This window comes from Lithobates pipiens, unplaced genomic scaffold, assembly GCF_037356315.1.
Source record: "Lithobates pipiens isolate NorthernLeopardFrog02 unplaced genomic scaffold, aLitPip1_a1.2 Scaffold_8, whole genome shotgun sequence".
Lineage (NCBI taxonomy): Eukaryota > Metazoa > Chordata > Amphibia > Anura > Ranidae > Lithobates > Lithobates pipiens.
Genome location: NW_027507903.1, coordinates 595,714,868 through 595,742,378, shown reverse-complemented (window position 1 = coordinate 595,742,378; position 27,511 = coordinate 595,714,868). Strand labels below are relative to the sequence as shown.

At 40.7% G+C, this 27,511-nt stretch overlaps 1 protein-coding gene across 1 annotated transcript in view; it reads left to right on the top strand.

Moving 5' to 3' along the window:
- Positions 1 to 27,511, top strand: part of LOC143962293 (complement C3-like) — a 298,490-nt gene that overhangs the window by 248,080 nt on the left and 22,899 nt on the right. Inside the window, 7 exon segments of the mRNA XM_077471596.1 lie at positions 958 to 1,017; positions 7,822 to 7,912; positions 12,740 to 12,791; positions 15,147 to 15,234; positions 18,927 to 19,016; positions 23,838 to 23,943; positions 26,249 to 26,338. Coding sequence (XP_077327722.1) covers positions 958 to 1,017; positions 7,822 to 7,912; positions 12,740 to 12,791; positions 15,147 to 15,234; positions 18,927 to 19,016; positions 23,838 to 23,943; positions 26,249 to 26,338 — 577 coding nt within the window.

Sequence of the window (27,511 nt, the reverse complement as noted above, 5' to 3'; positions counted from 1 at the left end):
AGACGAGCTTTGATGTTCTTTTTGCTCAGCAGTGGTTTTCTCCTTGGAACTCTGCCATGCAGGCCATTTTTGCCCAGTCTTTTCCTGATGGTGGAGGCATGAACGCTGACCTTAACTGAGGCAAGTGAGGCCTGCAGTTCCTTGGACGTTGTTGTGGGGTCTTTTGTGACCTCTTGGATGAGTCGTCGCTGCGCTCTTGGGGTAATTTTGGGCGGCCGGCCACTCCTGGGAAGGTTCACCACTGTTCCATGTCTTCGCCATTTGTGGATAATGGCTCTCACTGTGGTTCGCTGGATTCCCAAAGCTTTGGAAATGGCTTTATAACCCTTTCCAGACTGATAGATCTCAATTACTTTCTTTCTCAATTGTTCCTGAATTTCTTTGGGTCTCGGCATGATGTGTAGCTTTTAAGGATCTTCTGGTGGACCTTACTGTGTCAAGCAGCTCCTATTTAAGTGATGCCTTGATTGTGAACAGGTGTGGCAATAATCAGGCCTGGGTGTGGCTAGAGAAATTGAACTCAGGTGTGGACAACCACAGTTATAGTATGTTTTAACAAGGGGGGGCAATCACTTTTTCACACAGGGCCATGATGGTTTGGATTTTTTTTCACCTTTAATAATAAACACCTTCATTTACAAATTGCATTTTGTGTTTACTTGTGTTGTCCTTGACTATTGTTTAAATTGGTTTGATGTTCCGAAACACTTAAGTGTGACAAACATGCAAAGGAACAGGAAATGAGGAAGGGGGCAAACACTTTTTCACACCACTGTATATGTAGGTAAAAAAAAAAAAACATTTTGACTCTAGAACCACTTTAAGGTCAAGAATGGGTGATCGATGTGAATTCACATGATGGAGCAGGTTTGTGCAGAGGGGTCTCCATGAGTGGTGGATAACAGATGGTAAAGCTATTATAACTATGCTGAAATGTGATCTCTTTTCTCCCTGCAGACAAACATAAATCGTGATTTTGTGGTGAAAGCGAAGGGGAAGGGGCGAGCTTCTTTAACAGTGAGTTTATGAATTTTTGTCAATTGCCAATTTATATCTTTACAAAAAAGTGTTGAAGGTTTTTTTAGTGCATGAAAAGTAACCCCAAAAATCTGTGGAGATGGCCCCAGCAATGTGTAGTCTTCCAGTACCACCATCACCACCAAATGTGTTGACCTACCATTCTCAACCAAGGTTCCATTGAACCCTAGGGTTCTTCCAGAGGTTACTTGACCTTCTTTAAACCAAGCTAATTGACCTCCCATTTGATGGTGTCTGCATAATTCTGTGCCAATGCCACTTGGCAGACCTAGCTGCATGACGCCAAGGATCTTTTCAGCTACCTATAACTGTGGACATTCCTCACACTGATCACCACTGTAAGAGGCGTTATTCTCACTGGCCACCAGTGTAATGGATGTTCTTCCCACTGACCACCAATGTAAGGGGCATTTGCCCATTGACCCCCAGTTGATTAGTTTGAATCAATTTGTTTTAGCAGGGGTTCCCCCGAGACTTGAACATTATTTCAAGGGTTGAGAAAGGCTGGTGTAGGCCCACAAGAACACCTCAACACAGTTTGCAAAAAGAAAGTGGTTGTGAACCCTTACATATACCCAGTAAAGTGACTAGCCTCAGATGATACAAAGAGATGCAATCCTCCTACACAAGTTATATCTGTTTATCTGCACTCTTCTCTAAATTTGTCCAGAATGTATAAAGCGTGTTTGGACTGTCAGAAAACAGGGAGTGGAGAACTGAAATTACATTCTGCAGAGCTCAGTGAGGAGAGCTCTGAGAGCTGATTAGAGGAAAGGCTGTCAATCCCAGACTGTGTGCTGGAACTCCCTCTCTTGTTACCGCTTGGTGTCAGGAAAGCTTGTCAGAAGCGACTTATGCAAACAGCAGAGGAACTAGGTAGCAGACAGAAATGACATCTAGTGCTCTGGATTGTAAACACTATAGAGGGACATGCTTAGTTCATATTTCATGTCTGAGTGTTTACAACCACTTTAAATAAAATACAATAGAAATTAAAAAACATGAGCACACATAATATGTATGTGTATAATGCCGCATACACACGATCAGACTATTCGGTGGACTTAGTCTGGCGGACAAACCACCGGAAAGTCCGCCGGACTTTCCGAATGAGTGGACCTGCCCACACACAACCGGACTTTTCTGGTGGACCAGGTCCACCGGACTATGGCGGGAGTCCACCGTACTTTTGAAATGAACGGACTTGCCCTCACACGGAGGAAAGTCCGTTCATTTTGAACGCGGCTCCAGGTAGCCGGGACTAGTGAAGGAAGACAATGTCGCCAGTTTCGGCGGCAATATTGACACGTCGCTGGCCCCGTCACCTGGTATAAACTTAAAGGGGAAGCCCTACGCTGAAAAACAGCATGGGGGTCCCCCCCAAGGTCCATATAAGACCCTTATCTGAGCACCCAACGCAGCCGGTCAGGAAAGGGGGTGGGGATGAGCAAGCAGCCCCCCTCCTGAGCTGTACCAGGCCGCGTACCCTCAACATGGGGGGTGCTTTGGGGAAGGGGGGGGGCCTTGCGGCTCCCCCACCCCAAAGCACCTTGTCCCCATGTTGATGAGGACAAGGGCCTCTTCCTGACAACCCTGGCCATTGGTTGTCAGGGTCTGCGGGCGGGGGGCTTATAGGAATCCGGGAGCCCCCTTTAATAAGAGGGCCCCAGATACTGCCCCCCACCTTATGTGAATGAGTATTGGGGTACAATGTACCCCTACCCATTCATCTGGTGAAAAAAATTTAAAATGTTTCGGGGGTTCTTCTCACCAGACTCCTCTGCTATCTTCTGCTAGCTCTTTTACTAGCGGAGGAGCCTGGATTTCTTCTTAGTCGCCGCCCTGGGGTCTTCTTCCGACTTCGGGGGTCTTGTCCTCCTCTTCGGTTCTTCTTGCCAGGCCTCCGCTTTTTTCTTCCAGCTCTTTTTCTAGCGGTGGCCCGGTCTTCTGTCACCGGGTGGTGACGAAGAAGAAAGCCAGGCTCCGCCACTAGTAAAAGAGCTAGCAGAAGATAGCGGAGGAGTCTGGCGAGAAGACCCGCCAAGACGGAAGAAGACCCCCGGAGCTTTGCAATAAATTAGTTTAAACCCTTGTGTGGTGTTTTTTTTTCACCAGGTGAATGGGTAGGGGTAAATTGTACCCCAATACTCATCCACATAGGGTAGGGGGCCGGTTTCTGGGGGCCCCCTTATTAAAGGGGGCTCCCGGATCCCGATAAGCCCCTCGCCCGCAGACCCCGACAACCAACGGCCAGGGTTGTTGGGAAGAGGCCCTTGTCCTCATCAACATGGGGACAAGGTGCTTTGGGGTGGGGGGCCCCCTTCCCAAAAGCACCCCCCATGTTGAGGGCAGGCGGCCTGGTGCGGCTCAGGAGGGGGGTGCTCGTTCGTCCCCACCCCCTTTCCTGACCGGCCGGGTTGCGTGCTCGGATAAGGGTCTTATATGGACCTTGGGGGGGACCCCCAAGCCGTTTTTACGAAGGAATCGCGTTCAAAATGAACGGACTTTTCTCCGTATGCGGGAAAGTCCATTCATTTCAAAAGACCAGCAGACTAGCACACAGATGGCTGGATTGTCCGCCGGACTCGCAGTCCGGTGGACAATTTTTGAGTCAAAACTACTTTCTAAGTCCGCTGGACCAAGTCCGCTGCACCCTCCCCCATGCAATAGGAGCCAGTAAAAGGAGTCTTGCAGGGCGTTTTCATCTACCATAGTATGCACCTTAAACTCAAATCCACCAAGGAAAGTACCTCTTTGTATCAACTAGTCTCTAGAATTAGATCATAAACACCCTGCTTCATCTCTTTAACTATGGAACCCGACTATATGTCAACTTAGAAACCGCCGTTTTTTTGGCAGCAATCAGCTGCTTTAAACTTCTTACATGTTGGAAAAAAATGTGTTTCTTTGCTAGCCCATCAATGGCATTGTGCGCCTGCCACCAAATTGAATGCTTCTACCCGGGACACCCCTAACAGTATCACTCGCAAACTCATTGAAATCTCCTCTATGTTTCAAAATGACTTCTCTGCATTATATAATAATAAAGGACAGTAAGCTGATCTCCCTATGAAAAAATAATATAGTTTTGCGCTGACTGGAACACATCCGTAATTAAATGGGGCACATAAAAGGGCCAGGAGAGTGGTAGGGAACACCAGGTAAAATAGATGCAGCTCCTCTCAAATTAGGTCTTGAGATCCTAATGCACATATAAAAAAAGAAACACAAGAGGACGCCTCCATCTTGGTGTAGTGATTTAATTAAAAAGGCATAAAAAACAATTAAAATGCACTCACTATGTCAAGGCCTGTCATAGACCCATATAGACCTTCATAGGATCACCGTGAGGCTAAAGAGCTCAGCATGGCATGTCACTGGTTGAAGCAAAGATCTTGAAGGAAGTGCAGCTGTCAGGTATCAGGCCAGAACATAAGCATCAGCAGCTTCCAGAGGTGGTAAAATGGCTGTGGCTCAAACAGCACCTCTCTCGGCTGGGTGAAGACAGGAAGTGGAGGGGATGTGGCTGCACATGCACAGGGCAGAAAGGAGGGCCCCTTTATCAAACCACAGGAAGAAGATTGGCCAAAGAGCAAGTCTTTATATGCTGTGGTGAGGGGGAGGGAACAAAGTAGGAGCCCAGTACTATTAACTCTTGTTTAACCAAAATGTGTGCTGGACACTGCATGTGTCAATGGGATACACAAGGCTAATGTTAATAGACCCTAGAGCAACCAATACTGTCCATACTCAAAAAAACTGAGAACTAAAATGTGAATAATTAATTAAAAGTAAAATGCATATTCTAATGATTAGATACTAATTAGGTCAGACTTCTGATTGGGCTTCTGAATGTATCCATGCTTGGATGGCAAAAATTGTCACCAATAAACAGTTATACATACATATGATATAGCTGTTTATTGATGCCAATGTTTGCCATCCAAACATGGATACATTCATAAGCCCAATCAGAAGTCTGACCTAATTAGCATCTAATCATTAGAATATGTCTTTTAGTTTTAATTAATTATTCACATTTTATTTCTCAGTTTTTTTGAGTATGGACAGTATTGGTTGCTCTAGGGTCAATTAACATTAGCCTTATGTATCCCATCAACACATGCAGTGTCCAGTAGACATGTGCATTCGTTTTCATCCAAATGCATTTTTCGTCCAAATTTCAGGTATTTTCGATATTGTTTTAACAAACTATAATGAACGTGCAGAATAATAAAACCGAAAGATCCGACATTAACAAAGGCTTTATTTTGTTTTCGTTGTGAAAACAGTTTGATATAGATAAGAGATTCGAAATGATGCTGACAATAGTGATCTGTGTCCATCGAACCTGTAGTCGAATTTGCCTAACCTTAACTCTATTAGTCCAAGATTATTCTACATAGAGAGAAAAGATTTGAAATAGAGAGAAAAGATTCGACATTATAGAGACAATAGCAAAAGAGGTTGAATGTGCCTAACCTAACTCTATTAGTCTAAGATTATTTGACATAGAGAGAAAAGATTCAACATGAAGATTCGACGAAGCAGTCGGTGCGAGCAGACATTTACGGTCAAATTCTCTGCCCATAGACTATAGAAGAATTCTAATGTTGGTTGACTAGTAATAATAATTAATAAATATAATTATTACTAGTGTCATACAACATTAGAATTCATTTAGCACCTTCTCTCCTGCACTTATGTAACACTGTCTTGCCACAATTCCCATTCCCTCCCCAGACCCTAGAGACACAGATCACCCTTATTCTCTAACTGGGAAAAGATCCAGTGGATTAACCTATCCCTTCCCCTCCAGATAAAGACCCAACTCCAACAAGAGTTGCCTTTCAAGGTCAAAAATTACCATATTACTTATTTTGGTACATGTATACCTGGAGACCCCCTCGACCCTTTACCACTTGAATTACTTGGGAATACTCACAGAGGTTTCCAAGGTTCAGATCAGTGGAGGCCTTCATGTGCCTCATGATTTGGTTGCTTCAATAAATTGAAAATTAATATTCTCTAACCGTGTCCTTTATATGTTCAATATGATCCCCATAAATCCCCCCACAAAAGCTTCTTCTTCCAATTTTGGACACAGCTCCTTCAATTTGTTTGGGGACAGCACGACACACACCTAAAAACGGCAGCTTTCATCAAACCCATATCCACGTGTTCAAACAAACATATCTGTGTTTGGTTTGGGCCTACCGGATATTGAACTTTATCATAAGGTAACTGCTTGGACCAGACAATCTGACTGGTTCTACCGTAGGTCGGACATAAGGACAGTCAGCCTGGAACAGGTTATATCCCCCTGGACCTGTGGTCCCTCCCCTAGTTGTCTCCATCTCAAAGACCTCCCTTGATTGCTCTCCCTTATCTGACCCAGCCTTTCCTTTCTGTGTGGGATAGATTTGTCATTCCATGCAAACTGTCACATCGACCAGGCCCTTTTACTCCTATATTTGACAACACCTCTTTCTGCCCTGGACTACAGACTAAGAAGGTGGCATTTCTATCTCCGCAAACCCAACTACGTAATTTCTATCCTGACAGCACCATCTCATGACACCAACTGCATTTCTCTTCACCCTCAGATTCTAGCCTATGGTGGTTTACTCAGCTCTAACTTACTGCTTTCCTCCACAAACTTAAGACAGAATCCCATGGGGTGCACGCCCTCACCCCATTAAAATATTTTTTTTCTCCTGTGATGCACCTTCAAACCATACTGTATCCCAATTATGTGGAAACTTGAGGGAGGGAACAGTGGAGGTAAACTCTTGGTCCCATCCAAGTGGGAAAATATTTTGGAATTTCGTTTTCCAAAAACTACTGGAGGAAATGCTTCCTCTTTACCCATAAGCTGTCCATGTCCACTTATTTTTAAGAAAAAAGTTAAAATTGTATCTCTTTGGTACTGGACCCCAGTTGACCTCAATCACATATACCCAGCTACTTCTAATACTTTCTATGCTGGCAAAGTGAGAGCTCTTACCTACACATCTGATGGGAATGCCATTTGATCTTGCCAGTTTGGCACAATGTATTCCATTCCTATAGCTTCATGTGCATCTCTGAGGTCCAGTCTTCCCTGAACATAGCCCTGTGGCCATGATCCCTGGGTCCATCTCCAAAATTAAAAAAGCCATTTTGCAGCATTGTCTTTTAGCGGCCCATGTGATTATATCCTGGCATTGGAAATCCACTTCCCCACCTCACCTCCTGGAATGCAACTAGATTTTGAATGAGATCATGGCTATGGATACCTTGGTTATGGAAGATCGCCCCGATTCAGAGAAGATGTGCTGATGGGCCTTTAGCGATTCCTCCACTTTCCGAACCTTAGTTGCAAAATAATTAGTACACTTGGAGGCTTCCTCAAACGGTGTCAGTTTCAGATTTTCCATTTCAGACCCTCCCCTTCCTTCTCAGACCCTCTCTCGCTCCCTTACATTATCTAAGCATTCTCTCCTATAAGTTCCTGTGCGCATTACATTCCCCTTGGTTTTTCCTTTTCAGATATGTTTTTTTCCAACTTGCCTTCATAGTGGTTGCCAGACATTTTTTATGTAACAGGGTTACGGCTTAACCTAGGCATTACTCTGATCATAAATAATTTATACATCATTGTGTTTTTATGTTACAACATCGTAATTTTTTAACCCTTCAGTATGTTAAAATTTAGAAAAATCTCTTGAATAAAAAGTTCTTTGACTGATAATTCCACTAAGCTTAATTAAGTGTGTTTTTAACTGATATCACTATGTCCAGGTGACAGCAGTATACTATGAAATAGTGACAGAGAAACAAAGTGAATGCAATCTCTTTGATTTTACCATCACAGCAAGAGACGAGCCTCATGGTGAGTATACATTTTGGTGTATATACACACTGCATGCTTGATTTTAGATAAGTGTTAAGATTTCAAACAGCCTTTGGCTCTCCCAAAGACATTAAGGAGTTTAAAGATCTACGTGGCCATAACCATTCTGTAGGAGCTTAAATCTCATAGTTAGGGGTATGAATCTATACTATTCCTCTATCATTTGTACAGTCTGGGAAATGATCTTTGGCTGGAGACGCTATAAAACAGTGTTAATTAGTTGTTGCAACTAACCTTCTAGTTTTAAAGTGAAAATATGATATCATTTAGTCCGTTTTATATATTTTTTTATGTACAATTTTACAAGATTTTTTTTTATTTGTTTTAAAATCTTCATTTTCAAATAATCAAGTGATGTAGCCCATATCATGAAACTTGCATAGAATTCTGGGCTTTGTAAAGAGAATGCCCAGCACTAGCCACTCGTTTTCTGACTGTCTTTGTCTACCTGAAAATCCAGAAAGTTTGTATGTGCTGAACAGGTGGGAATACGTGCTTTCTCTTACTTATTCAGCTTTATGTGTGCAGGTGCATCTAAAAAAAATAGAATATCATCAAAAAGTTATTTGATTTCAGTAATCCAATTCAACATGTGAAACTCAAATATTATATAGATTCATTACACACAGAGTGATATATTTCAAAGATGTATTTCTTTTATTTTTAATGATTATGGCTTACAGCTAGTGAAAACCCCAAATTCAGTATCTCAGAAAACTAGAATATTACATAAGACCAATAAAAATAAAAATACAATGTAATACAGAAATGTTGGCTTACTGAAAAGTATGTCCATGTACAGTATAGTATGCACACAATAATTGGTCTGGGCTCCTTTTGTATGAATTACTGCATCGATGCAGCGTGGCATGAAAGCGATTAGCCTGTGGCACTGCTGAGGTGTTATGGAAGCCCAGGTTGCTTTGATAGCTCATCTGCATTGTTGGGTCTGGTGTCTCTTCTTCCTCTTGACAATACCCCAAAGAGTCTCTATGGGATTTAGATCAGGCAAGTTTGCTGGCTAATCAAGCACAGTGATACAATGATCATTAAACCTGGTATTGGTACTTTTGGTAGTGTAGACAGGTGCCAAGTCTGGATGGAAAATGAAATCAGCATCTCTATAAAGCTGGTCAGCAGAGGGAAGCATGAAGTGCTCTAGAATTTCTTGGTACAGGGCTGCGCTGACTTTGGACTTGATAAAACAGTGGACCAACACCAGCAGATGACATGGCTCCCCAAATCATCACCGCCTGTGTAAAATTCACATTGAAATTCATGCAACTTGAATTATGTGCCTATCCACTCTTCCTCCAGACTCTGGACCTTGATTTCCAAATGAAATGCAAAATTTACTTTCATCTGAAAAGAGGACTTTGGACCACTGAACATCATCTCCTCCAAATTCTTGAATGACCTTTGCTTCACAATCCTTTTTCTACCACACTTTTTCCTTACACTCAACTTTCCATTAGTATGCTCAGATACAGCACTCTGTGAACAGCCTGCTTCTTTGGAAATTACCTTTTGTGCTTTACCCTCCTTGTGGAGGGTGTCAGCAGGGCAGGACTTACCATTGGGCTTGACTGGGCTCAAGCCCATGGGCCCTGTCCAATAGGGGGCCCCGCAGGCCAAGCCAAGATACATAGCCAAGTGTACTCGGCTCGGCTCCGCTCACAGTCATGCCCAGTCCCACCCTATGATGGACATAACACAGGGACTGGGTGTGACCGTGAGCCGAGCCGAGTACACTCGACTACTCTTGGCTCCGCTCAGGACTGCGAGAGGACCCAAGAGCCGCAGAGAGGACCCGAGAGCCCCTGAGAGCCACGGAGAGCCGCGGAGAGCTGCCAAGAGCCACCAAGAGGACCCGAGAGCCGCAGAGAGCTGCCAAGAGGACCCGAAAGCCGGCGAGATGCATAGGACTCTGTATGTCAGTGGCGCCATATGTAAACTTCAAGACTGCAATACAAGGCTGCAAATGACAAGGCTACACTGACAAAGCTGCAATCACACTGGGCAAGGCTGCAGATGGATGGGCAAGGCTGCAGATGGACACTGATAAGGCTGCATTGATGGGCATTTAAATGTAAGTTTTTTTACTTAAACTTCCTTCCTAAAAGTTTTTTTCCTTTAAAACTCCCTCCTAAACTTGGGGTGCGTGTTATACGTTGGCGTGTGTTATACGCCAATAAATACGGTAATGTATAGAAGGCACGGCCTGAAAGTGACTCAAGCCCAGGGGCCCCCACCACCCTAAGTCCTGCCCTGGGTGTCAGTGACTGTTTTCTGGACAACTGTCAAGTCAGCAGTCTTCCCCATGATTGTGTAACCTGCTGAACCCGACTGAGAGACCATGTAAAGGCTCAGGAAACCTTTACAGGTAATTTGAGTTAATTAGCTGATTAGAGTGTGACACCATGGGTCTACAATATTGAACTTTTTTGCAATATTGTAATCTTCTGTGATACAAAATTTGGGGTTTTCACTAGCTGTAAGCCATAATCATCAAAATTAAAATAAATAAATGCGTGAAATATATAACTCTGTGTGTAATGAATCTATTTAATATATGAATTTCAGTTTTTGAATTGAATTACTGAAATAAATTAACTTTTCGATGATATTCAAATTGTTTGAGATGCACCTGTATATGAGCTTCCACACAGATTATTCACAACAAACAGTAAATTCAGCTGTCTAGAAGTAGTAAGTATGAAAAAAATCAAAGGAGATTACATACTCACCTGCCTAATATAAATATATTATTCCTGAGATTAAACAAATAAACAAATAAAATATAAAAAAAAAACTATTCTGTGTCCAAGATGGCGACCTGAACAGCATCACAGAAATGGAGAGATCTACTTCTGATTGACATATTTCTTTGCATACACCAACATCCTGACCTGTTTTAGTGGACTCCCCCCTGCTCTTGCTTCTGGGGATGTCAAGAGGGAAACAATCGCAAGGCAAGCCTTGGATATCCAGTCATAGCTCCCCTGAAGAAGTGGTGGGAATGGTGGCTGTATTGGTGCATTTTATGATAAACATATTAAGAATACTTTGAAAAAAATCATTATCTGTAATAAAATTATTGCATCTGTAGAGGCCATGCACTGTTCCATAATCTTGATCACCTCTGCGGTTTTTATTTTTTGCACTATAAACAAAAAAAAGAGTGACGATTTTGAAAAAAAACGCATGATTTTTTACTTTTTGCTATAATAAATATCCCCAAAAAATATATAAAAAAACATTTGTTTTCCTCAGTTTAGGCCAATATGTATTCTTCTACATATTTTTGGTAAAAAAAATTGCAATAAGCGTGTATTGATTTGTGTGCGCAAAGGTTATAGCGTCTACAAAATAGGAGATAGTTTTATGGCATTTTTATTAATATTTTTTTTTTACTGGCAATCAGCGATTTTTATCATGACTGTGACATTATGGCGGACACGTCGGACAATTTTGACACATTTATGGGACCATTGGCATTAATACAGCGATCAGTGCGATTAAAAATACATTGATTACTGTAAAAATTTCACTGGCAGTGAAAGGGTTAACACTAGGGGGCAGTGAAGGGGTTAATGTGTGTCCTAGGAAGTGTTCTAACTGAAGGGGGATGTGGACTGTGCAGGGAAACTAACAGACCACCTTTTCATACTCTGTATGAACCAAAGATCTGTCAGTCCTCCCCATAGAGAACCGGAAACTGTGTGTTTACACACACAGCTCCCGGTTCTCCGTGTGCCCCGAGCGATCATGGGAGCCCGGCGGTGATCGAGACCGTGGGCACTCGCATCCGCTTCATGGGCGAGCAGGGGCCGCACGCGCCCCCTAGTGGCCATCTATGGTACCGACGTACCATGACGGCGATTCGCCTGCCTGTGCCATTCTGCCGCAGTATAACTGCGGCGGACGGTCAGCAAGCGTTTAAACCTCAATCTGTATTAAAGACCAGTAGATGCAGAAATACACAAAAAAGACAAGAAAAAGTGCCTGCTATAGTGCAGTATGCGAGGGATTAAAAAATGAAACCTCTCCACCCCAGCTATCAATAAACTCCCATTTATTAAAACAATTAAAAGCATTGATACAAATCTGAACAGTCTCACTTAGTAACGATCAGTCCACCACCAGACTCCACCTCTACTAGTTTCGCCACCTCCCACTTGGCTTCATCTGGAGGAGTGTGATATTTGTATTGTGAGATCTAAAGGCACCGCTGCGTGCAACTGCTAGTCTCAGGATATTCAGAGTGAGATTTTGTGATTTCACTGCACTGTTGTTCACTGTTTTCTTTGCTGGAGACTCTGATCTAAAGGCAACAAAACCCCGCCTCTATCAAGATGGGCACCTTCATACAGGCACAAAATTCAGAACAAGGCATGTTAAATTAGTGATGGAGGAAAGATTATCTGCAGGGAGACCATGGGCAATACTGGTCACTAGTCTTTTGTCCACTGGTTGGCTTTTTGGGACTTTTAGTTTAGCTCCTTTCTAAGGTTAACTTGAGCACAAAGTTACAGCTTGTACTTTCAGATTAGCTATTTTGTAGCCAATGTAATAAAAATACCTATACAATAAAGCATCTAGTAAATATGTCTACCAGTTATTTTTATTTATAACATATACTTTTCAGAATTCAATAATGACTTCTCAATATGAATATATTTTTTAAATGTCACTTTCGGATTGTAAATTGTTATCTTTATCAAATTCATTCAATTATTTAAATATCTTTCCCCCTACTTTTATATGTTGATATAATTTACACAATGCCCTTTTGTTCTTTTACAGTTAAAAGACCAGATAACGCCTTGGGGACAATGTCTGTTGAGATCTGTTTCAGGTAAGCTATCTCTTTTAACAGACAATTGGTAGACTTGCCCCTCATCAGTGTTTTGCTAGAGGATGGTCATTCACAATTTCATAGCATAGAACCAGGCTTTGGGCCTTAACAGACCAGTTAAAAATTAAAGAAGAATGCATTGTCAGTGAGTACAACTTTTAAGTGGGGATTGCAGTTTTTACATTTAGGATCCATTTACATCTTTGCATTGTGGCAACACACATTACATGCATCACTGCATTCCAGAATATTTCATTCTAATTAGTACCCCAAAATACAGCTCCACAACACAAATTAGACGAAATAGGTATTTTTTTTCAGGATTTTCAGTCATGTTTTGTTTATTTAGCAAAAAAAAAAACAGTGGTGATTAAATACTAGCAAAATAAAGCTCTAAAAAAATGATAAAAATTTCATATGAGTACAGTGTTACATAACCACGCAATTGTCATTCAAAGTGCAATGGCACTGAAAGCTAAAAACTAGCCTGGTAAGGAAGGGGGTAAAAGTTTCCGGTATTGAGCAGGTTAAGTAAAGTTCTTGAACTGTTCTTGAGCCTGGTCTGAAATTATTGAAGAGGTGCATGGTGGTACATGACATATTAGAAGAAGCAAGGCCAATACAAAAGGTTTACTCTGCATGATTTGGAGTCAGAAAGGAGTTGATATGGGTAACAATATATTGGTGTGAGGTGTAGAGCAGATGGTCAATAAGCGTACTACCTGGCGTAGGTGACAGGTCCTCCGATAGTGAGGGGGTCAGTGTACTGGCTCCCTCCCTAGCAGTTGGTTCCCAAGAAGCAATGGGGATCAAACCCATGGTACAGAGACCCCATGTAAAACAAAACCAGAGAAATTCTCCCGCTCAACTTACCGAACGTAACCAGCCTGCTAACCAACTGAATTGTCCTATCTAAAAGTATGCATTAACAACAATTGTTTAGTTTACACACATTTGCCCAAATACATGCATAAGCTACAGAGCCCAGTCAAGGCACCCCAATATTTTCTGAAGTCTCTCTAAACTCTAAATTTGAGAGCCTACACAGGGGCTCCACAGCTAGAGTTAGGACTACAAAAAATATTGGGGTACCTTGACAGGGGTCTGTAGCTTATGCATGTATTTCCAAACATGTGCAAACTCAACCCCTGTTTTTAACGCATGCTGTTAGACAGGACAATTTGGTTGGTTAACAGGCTGGTTGGTAAGATGAGCATGGAATTTCTCTGGTTTTGTTTTGAATGCGTTTCCCTTCCATGTGCTCTTTGCTGCAAATACCAGTTATAGATGCATATTTGCAATTGTTCCTATTGTGAAAAGACTGCCTCAGACAACGTCCTATGACAAAACGTGTAAGACGGAGCTTGATACACACTCACATCACTTGCAGTTGCGGAGCTCCGGTTAGTGGAACACATACCAGTTAGAAGCTCCTGTACTGCAACCAAGCTGTGCAAGCTCACACACCTGACTGTGTCAAGTGGTGTTTTTAAACTTAAATTTTTAATAAAATCACCCAGATTTACACTACAAGTACCCATCTCCTTTGTCCATGAGGATAACCTGTGGTTTACCACGGAGGAGGTAACTGCTGCAACTTAATCTATTGGGAATGGCTTATCCCCGGATGGGGCACAAGGATCTGGATACCCCATCACGTGCTGAGCTAAGCAGGAGGTGAATGCCCAGAGGACTACCATTACACTCACTGCATGCGATTTACCCCTGCAGGGGTGCAGGGATCAGGTGGGTGGGATCTGAAGGGGAGCATGAAAGTCACCTAAATTGCTACATAGGCACGAGTCACTTTTACTTGAAACCTTACCATTTTTGCACTACTAAAGACTGAACTTAAAATCCAATTATTAACCACAAAATTTTTATACATCTTTTTTTACGCCACCCACCCCTACAGTATATTCATATAATTAAATCCAAACATTGCTAGGAGCCTGGCCTTGCTTCCAAACACAAGAGAACACATCTTCAGAAGCATAGTTTGACCTTATCATCTGTCTAAACTTTTATACCAATGGACAAGATGGAGATTAAATTTTACAACTATTAATTCCTAGTAAAATGTCAAAATTCTTCTTCTATTACAATGCTATAATAATTGGCACTGCATTATCAGCACTAAAAATGCTGTACCAAAAGGATCCCGAAACAAAAGACTAAACTCATTACACAACAGGTTAGTGCAATGTTCTGCATCCCATAACAGCCAATCAGCTTTCAGTTTACAGTAGGCTGTTTAGTTAAGTGATTGTTTGGGTCATTATACTTTGCAATTATTAGTTCCATTGTTCTTTGCTCCATCCTATGAAGTCAGGCATATGATGTTCTCTTTCTCAGGTACCGTGGAGATAAAGACCTTACCATGTCTATTGTGGATGTGACCATGATGACGGGATACTCTCCAGATGTTGATGACTTAAAGCGGGTGAGCACTGAAGAACATCTGGTCCACCTTTTATATTACTCAAAAGAAAGAGCTATATATAAAAATATTTACACTCACTGGCCACTGTATTAGTTACACCTTGCTAGTACCGAGTTGGACCCACTTTTGCCTTCAGAACTTCCTTAATTCTTCATAGCATAGATTCAACAAGGCGTTGAAAACATTCCTCAGATTTTGGTCCATATTGACATGATAGCATCACGCAGTTGCTGCATATTTGTCAGCTGCACATCCATGCTGTGAATCTCCCAAAGGTGTTCTATTGCAGTGGTCATCAACCCTGTCCCAGAGCCATAGCTAAAATGGAGGACCGAGAAATGAGATTTATTGCACAACGGTTAACCCTTTCGCTGCCAGAGCTGTTTTTTTTGGACACGTTTAAAAAAAAATCTTTTTAGGCCTGAAGATTACACAAAACCCCAACCATTATATATTTTCTGTAAGCATTTTTATGTCGCATGATATTAACGCAAACGCCTAGAAAATGCAATGTTTCAGTAAAAAACACACTAACATGAATTTTAGGGCAAACAAACCCAATAAATTATCCACATTTTTTGTAAAAATATAATAAAAGACGAGTTTGCGCCGAGTAAATAGATACCCAACATGCCAAACCTTACATTTTTTTTGTGCCAATGAAATGGCATCAAACTTCAGTACCCTATATTTTCTATAGACAATGCTTCAAAGGCTCCCTATGGGTATCGGTTTAGTGTTATGAAGGAGGTCTGGTGCTAGAATTATTGCTCTCACTTCGGCGATATGTGAAATGTGTGTCGCAATCAAAGTTTTCACATGTAGGGGATCCAACACATGCATTTACGTTAGTGCGTGTGCATATGTGGGGTGGGGAAGGTCTCATAAAAAAAAAATTTGGAGAGGAGGGGGTTTTGTTGGAGGGGGTTTTGTGGTTGGGTGTAACTTTATTTTTTTTGCAAAAAAACAGTGTCCTATGCGATGATTTCTTTGGTGACAGGTTCTCTTTATTGAGATATGACCCTGCATGTCTCCCCTGTATTTCACTGAATGTTTTGCAATGCAGATCGCATTCCAAAACATTCTAAACCAGCAAAGCGAGCTGGGGACACGAGAACCAGACCCGGAAGTGACATCGGAGACGTCGCTTCCCGGGTCAATGCAAGGAGAGGAGAGTGGACATGTATCCATTCTTCTCCTTCCCCTCCACCCACCAGCACCGTTCCGTGCTCACCGATGGGCAAGTGGAGCATGGTAAGCATTGCGGGAGCGCACGGGGGGGCATCGGTACCGGGGGGGTATGAGAACGATTGGGTGTCAGCTGCCGGTTGAATGCTCTCACCTGACAGGCAGGACGCTACGACGTATGGACCCGTCGGTGAAAGGGTCAAAATTGTGAGAGTTAGAGGTCTCAGATACTGTAGCAGATCACTTACAGCCTCTCCAGATTAATTTTCAGCTTCACTGTATTAGAACCTTTAAGCCAACCCAGCAAAACTGTAAGCATATTCCCAAATTCAGTGCATCCTCCAATTGGGTCACCAGGCCCTGCGAGAAACCAGCCTTCTTCCTGGCATTCTCCAGCAAAGGAGGAGGTCTCCTCCTTGGCACAGCTTTTTCCACACCAGGCAGGACAGCTTCAGGACCATTTCAGCAGATGTTAGGGCCCCAAAAGAGGCTATTGGGCCTAGCAGCAGAGCTCCTTCCAGTAGCACCTCCCCAGGCCTCAGCCCAGGGAAACAGAGTGAGCACATGGCCTGTCCCAGATATGTATGTCGTCCCCCAGCATGCACCAGTGGAATAAATCTCCTAATGGATTGGCTGAGGGATGCATGTTCATAACCCAGTCTTGTTGATGAAATGGCCAGTGATACCAACTTGTGACAGTGAGAAATCACAACGCTGTTGGGTTTAGGGAAGACCAAGTGAAGAACTACACAATTAGTCTTGGCTGACTACCACCCAGTGAAAAACTAAATTTAGGCTAGTAGCTCCTGTTTAAGACAAATGGGCTATATGTATGAATAAAAACAAATTGCACAATTTAATAATTTATTTATTTACCTGAAGACAAATTCCAATGAAATCACTAGAGATCAGAGGAACTGCACAGGGTACAAATCTCCATCCTTCATTCGTCCATGTAAAATCATTGTGGAATGGAGGAACTGCTCAAAGGATTGATCTTCATACTTCACTTCATGATCTATGAGTGGGGGAGGTGGACCTTTTAATAATTTTTTCTTTCTCCAGGTTTTATGTTGACCATTTTTAATTCACAGAAGTTATAGTACAGCTTCAATGAATGGAAGAAGGGGCAGGAAAAGGTAGCATAGTTGGACACTCTTGATGAGTACATGTCACAGGACTGTCAGCTCTATTAACCCCCACCGTACCCTCAACCCAGGGGAAGAGCACATGGCCTGGCCCAAATGTTTATATTCACCCCCAGCATGCACCAGTGGCCTAAACCACCTACTGTTTTGGCTGAAAGAAATATAAATATTCACAATTCAGTCTTGTTTATGAAATCTCATACTATGGCAAGTGACAGCAGTGACACCTACTGAGGACAGTGAGAATTCCCAACCCCGCTGAGTTTAGGGAAGACCAAGTGAAGAACTACACAATTAATCTAGTCTGACTACCACCCAGCCAAAAATGAAATTTAGGCTAGTAGCCCCTGTTTAGGACAAGTGGCCTACATGAACAATTACAAACAAATTTCACAATGTAATAATTCATTTTTTGATTGAGGACAGATTCCAATTCTTTACTTATGCATCTATGTGGAATCACTAGGGATCAGAGGAACTGTACAGGGGAAAAAAATCTCCATCCTTTATTCTTCCATGTAGAATCATCATGGATTGGAGGAACCACTCAAAGGATAGATCCTCATACTTCACTTTTCTTTGTTGAGTCATGTAGAATCCTTCATAAAAGCCATTCTTTAGCTTCTATGAATAAGACATGATCTACGAGTTGAGGAGGTGGACCTTTCATTCATCAGTCCTTCCTCTATACATAGACCATTTTTAATTCACAGAAGTTATAGTACAGCTTCTATGAATGGAGGAAGGGGCAGGAAAAGGCAGCATAGTCAGGCACTCTTGATAAGAACATGTCACAGGTCCATTTGCTCAAATAACCCCCGCTGCACCGAAAGATTACAGCAGTGGGGGTAAAGGGGGATCAACAATGGAGGATGATTCCAATGAATGCAGGAGCCAGCAGCACAAGGCCACACCAGAATAATAGCAAATAATGTCCCTTGTGCTGAGTTTATTTTTTATTTTGACTAAATTTAGGCTTTGATTTCCATTGTCAATATTTTTAAATTTGTAGCTTACATAAAAAAAATACTTGGTCACCCTGTCATGAGGGTCTTTGTTTGGGTACTTCCTGTGATAGTCTGCCCTTAATTGTTTTCCTCCATTGTCACATAGGCTTCCAGTGAAGGCTACACATGGCCATAGTCATTGTGCTGGCATATTCCATCTTTGCCATGGTCCCTTATTTTTTGGTGATCTATTTCCTGTGCAGTGATGTCATATACTGTCTTGTCCAATTAGATGACATTTCAGGTTTACCTTAGAAGCATATGAAGAGTTTTTTTTTTTTTTTTTTCCATTCGGATTGTAATGATATTTGTTGAACGGTTTGCTAATGAATGGTTTATCATACCGCAGCTTCAAAATGGAGTGGACCGATACATTTCACAATTTGAGATCAACAAGGGAGCAAGTGATAAAGGCACTCTCATCATATACCTGGACAAGGTAAGATGAAGCCAGAACTTCATCCACTGGACCATGTGGAAAATTACTATCTATTACCTTATGTATGTGAATGGATTACCGACTCTTTAAAAAACTTTTTTCTATGTATTATATTATATTCAAATATTACGTATATTGTGTATTGGGACACTTGCCTTTACACAAACTTTAATGGTATCCCAGTATTAGTCTGTAGGGTTCAATATTGCGTTGGCCCACCCAACGCAATATTCCGGGTATCGCAGATTTTTTCTCAAGAGCTCGACATGTTGCGCGTGGAATACGCTTCGAGCAATATTTTCTAGTAAAATTATTATAAAAAATACATGAAAGATAACAAAACACATGAAAAAAATAGTTACTGTAATAATACTATATCAAATAAAGATTAACAATAGCCATAAAGCACATCGCTCGAGTCAAGTGTTTTTTATTTTGTGAGCCTTCGGTTGACTCGAGCGATGTGCTTTATGGCTATTGTTAATCTTTATTTGATCTAGTATTATTACAGTAACAATTTTTTTCATGTGTTTTTTTATCTTTCATGTATTTTTTTATAATATTTTTACTAGAAAATATTGCTCCTGAGGAAGTGTATTCCGCGCGCAACATGTGGAGCTCTTGAGAAAAAATCTGCTATACCTGGACTTAGATCAGGACCCACAGCTTACCAGATATCCATATATTTTTACTGGAAGATACTTTGAGAATTTATTTGGCTCAAATTTATGGATGTGGTTTTATAAGATATTATGTGGTATCAGTATCTATATCTGTAGTGTATATTATTAATTTATTTTATCCCTGTTTTGTACATATGTATGTTTGAAATAACTGTACCCCAGTTTTATATTTTTTTACTAATAAAATAAGATAAAATTATTAGCAGTTCCAGGTCTATAATTACCTGTGTGCCTATAAAATCCATCTTGCCTTATCATTTAAATTTTTTATTAAACTATTTCCGGGACCTGGGCACTTTGTTATTTGTGCTTCCATAGTGTCACCCTATGCAAGCACTTTTTTGAAATATACAAATTTCTCTATTACAAGGGATGTTTACATTCCTTGTAATAGGAATAAAAGTGATCAAAAAAATTATTTTTGGGGAAAAAAATGTCAAACTAAAATAAATAAAGTAAAATGAACAATAAAAAAAATAAAATAAAGCGCCTCTGTCCCCGTGTGCTCGCATGCAGAAGCGAATTCATATGTAAGTGCAGCCCACATGCGAAAACGGTGTTGAAACCACACACGTGAGATATCGCTGCGAACGTTAGAGTGAGAGCAATAATTTTGGCCCTAGACCTCCTCTGTAATTCAAAACATGTAACCAGTAAAAAACTTTAAAACGTCGCCTATGGGGATTTTTAAGTAGCTTCGTTTAGCGCCATTCCACGAGCGTGTGCAATTTTGAAGGGTGACATGTTAGGTATCAATTTACTCAGCATAACTTCATCTTTCACATTATGCAAAAAAATTGGGCTAACTTTACTGTTTTTTTTTTTTTTTAAAGCACAAAACAGTTTTTTTTTAAACGCGTTAGAATTGCTGCACAAATCTCATGCAAGATAAAAAGTTGCAACGACTGCCATTGTATTCTCTAGGGTCTTTGCTAAAAAAAACATATATAATGTTTTGGGGTTCTATGTAATTTTCTAGCAAATAAATGATGATTTTTACATGTAGGAGAGAAATGTCAGAATTGTCCTGGGTGCTCCAGAACGCCTGATGGTGCTCCCTGCATGTTGGGCCTCTGTATGTGGCCACACTGTGTAAAAGTCTCACACATGCGGTATTGCCGTACTCGGGAGTAATAGCAGAATGTGTTTTGGGGTGTAATTTGTGGTATACATATGCTGTGTATGAGAAATAACCTGATAATATGACAATTGTGTTGAAAAAAAAGGAAAAAAAATCTTGATTTTGAAAAGAATTGTGGGAAAAAATGACAACTACAAAAAACCCATCATGCCTCTTACTAAATACCTTGGAATGTTTTATTTCCAAAAAGGGGTCATTTGGGGGATATTTGTACTTTTCTGGCATGTTAGGGTCTCAAGAAATGAGATAGGCCGTCAGTACTTCAGGTGTGATCAATTTTCAGACATTGGCACCATAACTTGTAGACTCAATAACTTTCACAAAGATCAAATAATATACACTGATTTGTACTTATTTTTACCAAAGATATGTAGTAGTATAAAATTTGGACAAATATCCAAAATGTGCAGGAGCCTTTATTTCCACATGCGCATAGAGCAGTTGTCCGAATCGCTTGATCACATGCAGCCGACTCCAGAAAAAAAGCCCAATGGATTCACTCCAGATGTAGGTAGGTAGGTACATATGAACAGAAAAGTCCAGGAAAACTCCAACGAAAGTTAAAAAAATATAGAAAAAAAACGATCTAAGTGTTGCAATAAACAGATTGTTTTATTAAAATATTCATTTAAAAAATAAAGAAAATCAGGAAGTTTTTATATAACACAAAAAAATCTTTCAATTTCAAAGTCCACAGTTCTGTGAATTAATAACTGAATAGCAATGAATTTCTGTCAATACTGCTTTACACCACAAGATGCCAGTAGTGGTCAATAAGCATATCAAGACAAAAGCTGAGCCATTTACAGCAGAAGATACACAAAAAAAAAAAAAATCCAGCGGTGATTAAATACCACCAAACGAAATCTCTATTTTTGTGAAAAAAAAGGAAAAAAAAATCATATAGGTACAGTGTTGCATGACTGAGTAATTGTCATTCAAAATGTGGGAGCACCGAAAGCTGAAAATTGGTCTGGTTATTAAGGGGGTTTAAGTGCCCAGTGGTCAAATGGTTAAAAAAAAGAACTTTTTTTATAAGTTGTGTCTGTGTGCTCACCTCAGTGACAGCCTCATATCCCTGAAAATCCTAATCCTTTTATGGGAGGGAACGCCTACTCATTTTCTTTGACTCTACTTAACTACTGGGATGTGGATGTGATTGGCTGTCCCTAGAACTGGTTAAGCTTCAACTAACAACTATTCCATCCCTTTATTTTCTACTCTATTTTTTCTATTCTTTTCATTTGTATTTTGTTCTCTTTTACTCTAATATCTATTATTTTATTTCCTATTCTATTATTTTCTCTTTCAATAGTATTTATTGGTTTTAACAGGTAGAGAATACAAGATACATTCTGAAAACACTGAAAATAGAAACATATCTTGGCCAACATGGCCTACGAGGCATTACAAAAATGTAATGCCAACTCCAGTATCACAATAGTTAGTGTACCATGGGTGATTAAGTAACTACATCCAACTTTGACTGAACTCAACCCATACATGGTTAGGCATTATTGAGAAAATCATAACTTGGAATTATAACTGTTTAGGCATATATTGCCCCTAGGATTGTCACAACAGTACTTATTTGCGTGCAAGGGAGAATAAGATAGGCAAGAGTCCCACCAGCCACCCCCTATGGGATCACGCTGTGGATGGGGGAACCTCAGCCACCTCACTCCTTACCATGTGTCCATGAGGCCTCTTACCGCTTATTGATGTCTCGTATTAGCCCTTGTACACATGGTCGGAAATTCCGACAACCAAATCCGTCTGAGTAATTCCGACGGATTAATTCCCGGAAGAGGTCCGGAAGTGATGTTGCATACACATGGTCGGACTAAGTTGTCGGAAAATCCGATTGTACATAACGTGATGATGTTATTTCGTTACGACGGGTCTACGTTCAGGCTAGTAGCCAATAGCTTTGGTCTAGGAATTTGATCTGAGCATGCGTGGCACTTTGTCCGTCGGAGTAGGCTACACATGATCGGAGTATGTCCGATAGGAGCATTTTGTTGGAAAATTTTACTGGCAAGTTGGAAAAATTGGTCCGTCGGATATTCCGATGGAAACAGTCCGATGGAGACCACACACAGTCGGAATATCTGACAAAACGGTCCGATGGGAAACATTCCGACGGAATCTCTGACTGTGTGTACAAGGGCTTAGACTATAGAGGAAAAAACAAAGGAAAGGAAGGAAGAAAAGAGAAAAGGAGATAAGAGGAAGAAATAAGAAGGGGGGGGGTGGGGTGCACTCTTGTTATTCTCTACTTATTTCTACTAACGGCTCATAAACCTTCAGACAGATATTTAACCATGGTTCCCAGACCCTATCAAAGACTGGTTGCTTATCCAGTAATATCGCTGAGAGGCATTCCTATTCTATTCTTTTGTATTCTTTTCCTTTATTTTCTATTTTATTTTATTTTCGTTGGAAATTCTAATTTGAATTTGAGTCAAAAACTATTTAAATTCAATTTGAAAACTATTCAAATTCAATTTGAAAACTATTCAAATTCGATTCAAAAACTATTCAAATTAAAATTTTGTTTTATTTTGGATTTGTTTAAATTTATGACTATACATCAGAATTTCCAAATAACAAAATATTTATCAGAATTTCCATCACACCCTGCACTCAGAGTCTTTCCTCAGTCCTCTGTTGTTGTTGTTGGTCATTCAGCCCAAAAGACAGAAGACATCTTGTGGCAAAAAAAAAAAGAACTGTAGGGGTAATTTATCCTGGAGTTGGCAGATAAAAACAAAATAAAATTATAAGATATACTTACCTTGCCCCCTACTTCCATCTGTGGTGTCTAAGTGAAGGAGATGTTGATCTGTCTAAGGGACAATTTTTTTAACCCATTACTTTCCCAATGATCCTGACTTGGCAGCCAGTTGATATCCATTGGAGGGAGACTCTGCAATGTATATGAAATGCCAAAATACGGAGCAGCAAAGATGTAACTCTCATCTAACTTTCATTCAGATTTCGCATACAGAGGAAGAATGTCTGAAGTTCAATGCACACCGGTACTTTGACGTGGGTCTCGTACAACCTGGTTCTGTCACTATCTATGACTATTTCACACCAGGTAAACTTCTAGAAATAAAAAAGTATCTATCATAAACCAAAGAAAAATCAGCTCTTAGCAAACCTGTTATAAAAATGCATAATATAAAATACACTGTATTACCAAAAGTATTGGATCAACTGCCTTTACACTCACATGAACTTTAATGGCATCCCAGTCTTAGTCTGTAGGGTTCAATATTGAGTTGGCCCACCCTTTGCAGCTATAACAGCTTCAACTCTTCTGGGAAGGCTGTCCACAAGGTTTAGGAGTGTGTCTATGGGAATTTTTGACTATTGTTCCAGAAACGCATTCATGAGGTCAGGTACTAATGTGGACAAGTCTCCACTCTAATTCATCTCAAAGGTGTTCTGTCAGGTTGAGGTCAGGACTCTGTGCAGGCCAGTCAAGTTCCTCCACCTCAAACTCGCTCATCCATGTCTTGTTTTGTGCACTGGTCCAAATAATTTAATGGTGGGGGGATTATGGTGTGGGATAGTTTTTCAGGAGTTGGGCTTGGCCCCTTAGTTCCAGTGAAGGGAAATCAAATTTTGGACAATTTCATGCTCCCATCTTTATGGGAACAGTTTGGGGATGGCCCCTTCCTGTTCCAATATGACTACGCACCAGTAAATAAAACAAGGTCCATAAAGACATGGATGAGCGAGTTTGGGGTGGAGGAACTTAAACCCGACAAACCACTTTTGGGATAAATGATGACTGTGAGCCAGGTCTTCTCATCAAACATCAGTGCCTGACCTCACAAATGCACTTCTGGAAGACACACTCTTAAACTATGTGGACAGCCTTCCCAGAAGAGTTGAAGCTGTTATAGCTGCAAAGGGTGGGCCAACTCAATATTGAACCCTACGGACTAAGCCTGGGATACCATTAACCGGTTCCCGACCAGCGCACGCGGATGTACGTCGGCAGAATGGCATGGGCAGGCATATTGGCATACAGGTACGTCCAATCTTCAATGTCGCCCTGCCATCGCGAGTGCGCTGCCGGCAGCGTGCTCGCGTGCTGATCGGGACCCCCGTGAGTCTGGTCGCGGGTCCCGCAGAATCGATCGCTGTGGGCATACCCGCGATCGTCTCAAGGAATGGCTGAATGGAGAAATGCCATTGTAAACAGCATTTCTCCATTCTGCCTAGCAACTAGTGACGCTGATCTCTGCTCCATGTGATTGGAGCAGAGATCAGTGTTCACTAAATGAAAGCCCAACCCCCCCACAGTTAGTAACACGCCCCTAGGAACACTTACCCCCTACACTGCCACCCACTGGTTAACCCCTTCACTGTCAGTGTCATTTACACAGGAATCACTGCATTTATATAGCACTGATTGCTGTATAACTGACAATGGTCCCAAAAATGTGTCAAAAATGTCCGATGTATCCGCCATAATGTCGCAGTCACAATAAAAATTGCTGATCGCCGCCATTACTAGTAAAAAAAAAAATAATAAAAAATTATTAAGAAAAATGCCATAAAACTATCCCTATTTTGTAAACGCTATAACTTTTGCGCAAACCAATCAATAATCGCTTATTGTGTTGTTTTTTTACCAAAAATATGTAGAAGAATACGTATCGGCCTAAACTGAGGGAAAAAATGTTTTTTTAATATTTTTGGGGGATATTTATTATAACAAAAAGTAAAAAATAATGATTTTTTTTCAAAATTGTCGCTCTATTTTTGTTTATAGCGCAAAAAAAAAAAACTGCAGGGGTGATCAAATACCACCAAAAGAAAACTCTATTTGTGGGAAAAAAGGACGTCAATTTTGTTTGGAAGCCACAGCGCACGACTGTGCAATTGTCACATAAAGCGACGCAGTGCCGAATCGCAAAAAGTGGTCTGGTCTTTGACCAGCAAAATAGTCCGGTCTGTAAGTGGTTAAAGTTCATGTTTGTGTAAAGGCAGGCGCCCCAATACCTTTGGTAGTATAGTGTATGTGCCCCACAAGGTGTCAGTACATTTTTGCGCTGTTTTTGACTTCACAGCCTCCAGCAAGCTCCAAGTTCCTGCAAAACATTGTTTGAAAATACAAACTTTCTAAGCATCAGAACTTTGGCACGCCTGTCTCCACCCAATGTGTAATGCTAGTAGCTCTTAATAGGTTAAGGCAGTTAGATGATGGTAAAGTGCGTAAGCTCTTAAAGCATTGTTTCAAAGAATTACCGTAATTTCCTTTTAAATGTTAGAAATACATTTTCATTTGTATATCACTTATCATGCACGCACTTGTCACTGAAAATATATGTGGTGCTAGGTCCACTATAAAGCCTTCCTGTCTGATGTAATTTACATTGCTTTTCCAGAAACTCGCTGCACTAAGTTCTACCACACAGTCGCAGGTGATCAGTTGTATAGCCGCATCTGTCAGGGAGACGTGTGTCGCTGTTCTGAAGGTAAGGCCTAGTAAATCAATGTTATCCTGGCAAAGCATTTCTTAGTGATGTAGACTTTACCTTGACTGTCTCCTAATCACAAGATCTAGAACAAGGTTCATCCTTAGCTCAAAAATGAAATAAAATAGAATAAAATAGAAAGAATAACTCTGTCTTCCAAAATTCAAATTTCAAAATTCAAATAGAATATAATAAAATTGCAAGAATACAGCTGTTGAAATTCAAATTTAAAATAGAACAAAATAGAATAAAATAGAAAGAATATAAACATCTTCTGAAATTCAAATGTGGAAATTTGAATTTTGAATAGAATAACAGAGAAAGAATATAGCCATCTTCTGAAATTCTAATTTCGAATAGAATAGAATAAAATAGAATTTTGCAGTCTTCCAAAATTCACATTTCAAATAAAACAGAATAAAATAAAATAGAAAGAATATAACCCTCTTCCGAAATGTGAATTTCAAATGGAATAAACTAGAAAGAATACAGCTGTCTTCCAAAATTCTAATTTTGAAAAGAATGTAATATAAAAATCGAATAGAATAGAAAATAAAAGAATAGAATAGAATAAACATAGAATAGAATAAAATTGAAAGAATATAGCCATGTTCCAAAATTTGAAATGTAATTTAGAAAGACTATAGCTGTCTTCTGAAATTCAAATTTTGAAAAGAATAGCAGTAAACAGAATAGAATACAGTAGAAAATAAAATAATAGAAAAAGAATAGCACAGATGTAGCTATCTCCAAAATTAAAATTTTGAATAGAATTAAAGAGGAGGGCCGGTTTAAAAAAAAAAAAAAGAATTAAAAGTCAGCAGCTGCAAACACTGTAGCTGCTGACTTTTAATAAGCACACTTACCTGTCCAGGGCGCCCGCAATGTCGGCCCCCCGAGGCTGACCCGTCCCTCGGTCTCGGGTCCTGGCACCACCATTTTGGCTAAGGGAAACAGGCAGTGGAGCCTTGCGGCTTCACTGCCCGTTTCCTACTGTGCATGCTGGAATCGAGCAGCGCTTTGTGACACAGTTCCCAGAACACAGCGCGACCCATTACCCAGAAGACTCTGCACGGAGGAGAGAAGAAAGAAGATCTCCGCAGAGGAGGAAGAGGCAGATTAGGATGATGTGCCTAGCAACAGGCATTTCTGATCTTTTTCTCATTTTTAATG